The 2,828-nt window shown below is 56.9% G+C and overlaps 1 protein-coding gene across 1 annotated transcript in view; it reads left to right on the top strand.

Moving 5' to 3' along the window:
• Positions 1 to 2,828, top strand: part of TOGARAM2 (TOG array regulator of axonemal microtubules 2) — a 55,675-nt gene that overhangs the window by 11,317 nt on the left and 41,530 nt on the right. Inside the window, 1 exon segment of the mRNA XM_045287016.1 lies at positions 44 to 234. Coding sequence (XP_045142951.1) covers positions 44 to 234 — 191 coding nt within the window.

The raw sequence follows: 2,828 nt of genomic DNA on the forward strand, positions 1-2,828 counted from the left end.
CCTGGGGGCCCAATTCTGTCCCTGACTCCCGCCCCCTGTCCAGGTGCAGGTCTCCCCACAGTACCTGCACTGCAATGACGAGAAGATGCTGAAGTCTCTGGGAGGCATTGTGATCCCGCCCATCCCCAAGGCTGGGCTGTCCAATGGGACCTCTCCCGGTGCACCCCGCTCCCTTCCCAGCCCCTTGACTCTACACCAGGATGTCCTCAAAGGCCTGAGGGCCCCCCGCACACGGTAAGTGGTCCTGTCACCCCTACCTGCTAGTCCCCTCTCCCTCTGTTCGTCCATGATCTGCCTGGCTCCCCAGGACGGAGCCCCCTGGCCTGGGCAGAGCTCTGGTCACTGGGAAGGGCAAGGTCCCCTGTCTTCAGGCCACAGAGCCAGGGAGGTTGCAGCCTTGTTGCCTGGGTGTCTCTGACCCTTGACTCCTGGTGCAATGTCCAAGACCTGGAGCCTCTACCTTCGCCCGGTTTCCAAGTGTAGGCGGTTACTGTAGCAATGCATAAAATGCAGCCCACGGTGAAGCCCGTTGGATTTAGGGCCGTGCCTCTGCTATGGTTATTATGCGCCTCTTGGTAGTTGACAATGCCACCCATCCGCGCACCACAATGGACCTCAATGCTGCCAGGCTCAGCACCATCCCTGGTGGGCTGCAGGCGGACCTGTTGTGATCCGAGGGCTTCTCATAGACTGATTTTTCCCAGATAGATCACCAGGCCTTTCTTCCTAATCGGTCCTCGTCCTCAAGCTCCCCGGACACCTGCCCAGCGGCCCAGCAACACACACAGCAGCCTTCACTGGCAGGAGGGTGGGGAGTGCTCCCAAGGACCGTGGGAGGGAGAATTGTACCACTGACCCACTCCTGCTCCTCCCCCATCTGCTTGATTGGAAAACTCCCTCCTGGCGATTGAGGCAACGGTGATTCATAGGGCAGCACTGCCCCCGTGGGTTTCCCAGGTTGTCACTCTTTACAGACCCAGAAAGCCTCATCTCTCTCCTGCGGAACGGCTGGTGGTTTCGAACTGCTGACCCTGTGGGTAGTAGCCCAGTGCATAAACCATCCCATCAGCAGGGCTCCTTCATGATCATGTGACTGCTTGAAAAAAGGGGGCCTTTAAAAGGGGGTCTTTAGACCCCACTTGTAAAAAGGGGGCCTTTAAAAAGTGGTCTTTATACCCCGAAAGGCTAGGGACTCGTAGGGTTGTGGGTGTCTGTGTTGTCAGTGGGGACAGAGTGCCCTCCAGAGGGTGAGGAGTATCTCTGTGACCTGTGCACCCCGATGTCAAAGCTGCTGTGAGTGTGTGCGCCTGACACCCACAGGGCAGGGCCACGACAGCTCATGCCGGCTCAGGCTCCTCTCTGATTCTGTGGGACCCTTGCTTACGGAAATCTTCCATTTTTCTTAGGCCCCTGCCCTGTCTCAGTCTCCTCTGGTGCCTTCCCCTGCCCGCACACAATCCCATGTCTTTCCAGCCCCGTCGGGGTAACAGACCTGCTGTTGGTTTGGGTTTCTCGGCTCTGTTTCCACCATCAGCCTTGGATAGGTGACCTGCTCTGCAGTCCTTCATCCCCATGTGGCTCCTCCTCCTCCTCCTCCTCCTCCTCTCCTGTTTGACCCCTTCTTCTCCCCTGAAGTACCGTTATAAGTGAGGCCCTGGCCCTAACCCAGCGGCCTTTCTACTGATCTCATCAGTTCCTGGCTTCTTTGCAGGATTTGAACCATCGCTGAGCCCTGGAACTTGCTCTTCCTTGCTTTCTGGACCTTCCACCTGCTCCTGGGCCTTCTGTGGGCTCTCCTTCATCCAGCTCTTAGATAAAGTCTCCTTGGAATGTGTCCCAGGGTCCTCTGCTCCATCTCCTCATTCTTCCTGGAGTCTTCCCTTGTGCTGGGGCTCCCGAGGTTCCCCTCCGTGCCCTGCCTCCAGCAGCTCCGATCCAGCCCTGGTGTCTCCCCTGGGGGCTTGGGGGTCAGGCTCCTGCCATATGTTGGATCTCCCTCGCACGGAGTCTTGGTGGCGTAGTGAGTTATATGTTGGCCGTGCTAGGTCAGTAGTTCAAATCCACCAGCCGCTCTGTGGGAGAAAGAGGAGGTTTTCTACTTCCGTAAATATTTACCGCTTCAGAAACCCTACATCTATGGTCCCAATGAATTGGACTGGGTTTGATGGCAGAGGATTGGATTTGGGGTTGGATATTAGTTTGGGGTGGTCTCTTGGCTGATGCAGATGTGCAGGGTAGGGGCAAGGGAGGAAATGACCCCATTCCTATGGCCAAGACAGAGCATCTCGTGTTCCCCCACCGAGTCCACCTCCCTTCCAAAAAGGGAAAGCAAATCCAGGAGCTGGTTGTCCTAGCATGGGGTGGCGCCTGACTCCTGGCGACCCCGTGTGCACAGAGTGGAAGTGCGCCCCACAGGACTTTCGGGGGCTGTGACTTAGGTGGTACGGGAACTGGGGCTCCCAGCCTTTCTTTGGTGGTGTCACTGGGGGGGCGCGGGGTGTGTGTGTGTGGAACAGCAAACCTTTCAGTAGCTGAGCACAAACCATCTGCGTCACTGTGGGACCTTGCCTCCCTTCCTAGACCTCCTCCTTTCTGTCCCAGTACACCCACTCTTCTTGGCCTTCAGAATTCAGCGTCATCATTGACTCCTGTCCCCGGGGGTCTCTGGTACTGAACAGACTGCCACAGCCTATCAAGTCTCCGTGAAAACCACAAAAATACAAAAAGCCTCCACCCCTCTCTTGCCTCTGCCTCTTCCAGCAAATGGCAGGGAGGGGGCCCTGTCCCATTTCATTGGTTCATTTACTTGCTCACTCATCCATTTTCTC

The sequence above is a fragment of the Echinops telfairi genome, unplaced genomic scaffold (genome assembly GCF_000313985.2).
Source record: "Echinops telfairi isolate 266 unplaced genomic scaffold, ASM31398v2 ScPeMD7_10;HRSCAF=50, whole genome shotgun sequence".
NCBI lineage: Eukaryota > Metazoa > Chordata > Mammalia > Afrosoricida > Tenrecidae > Echinops > Echinops telfairi.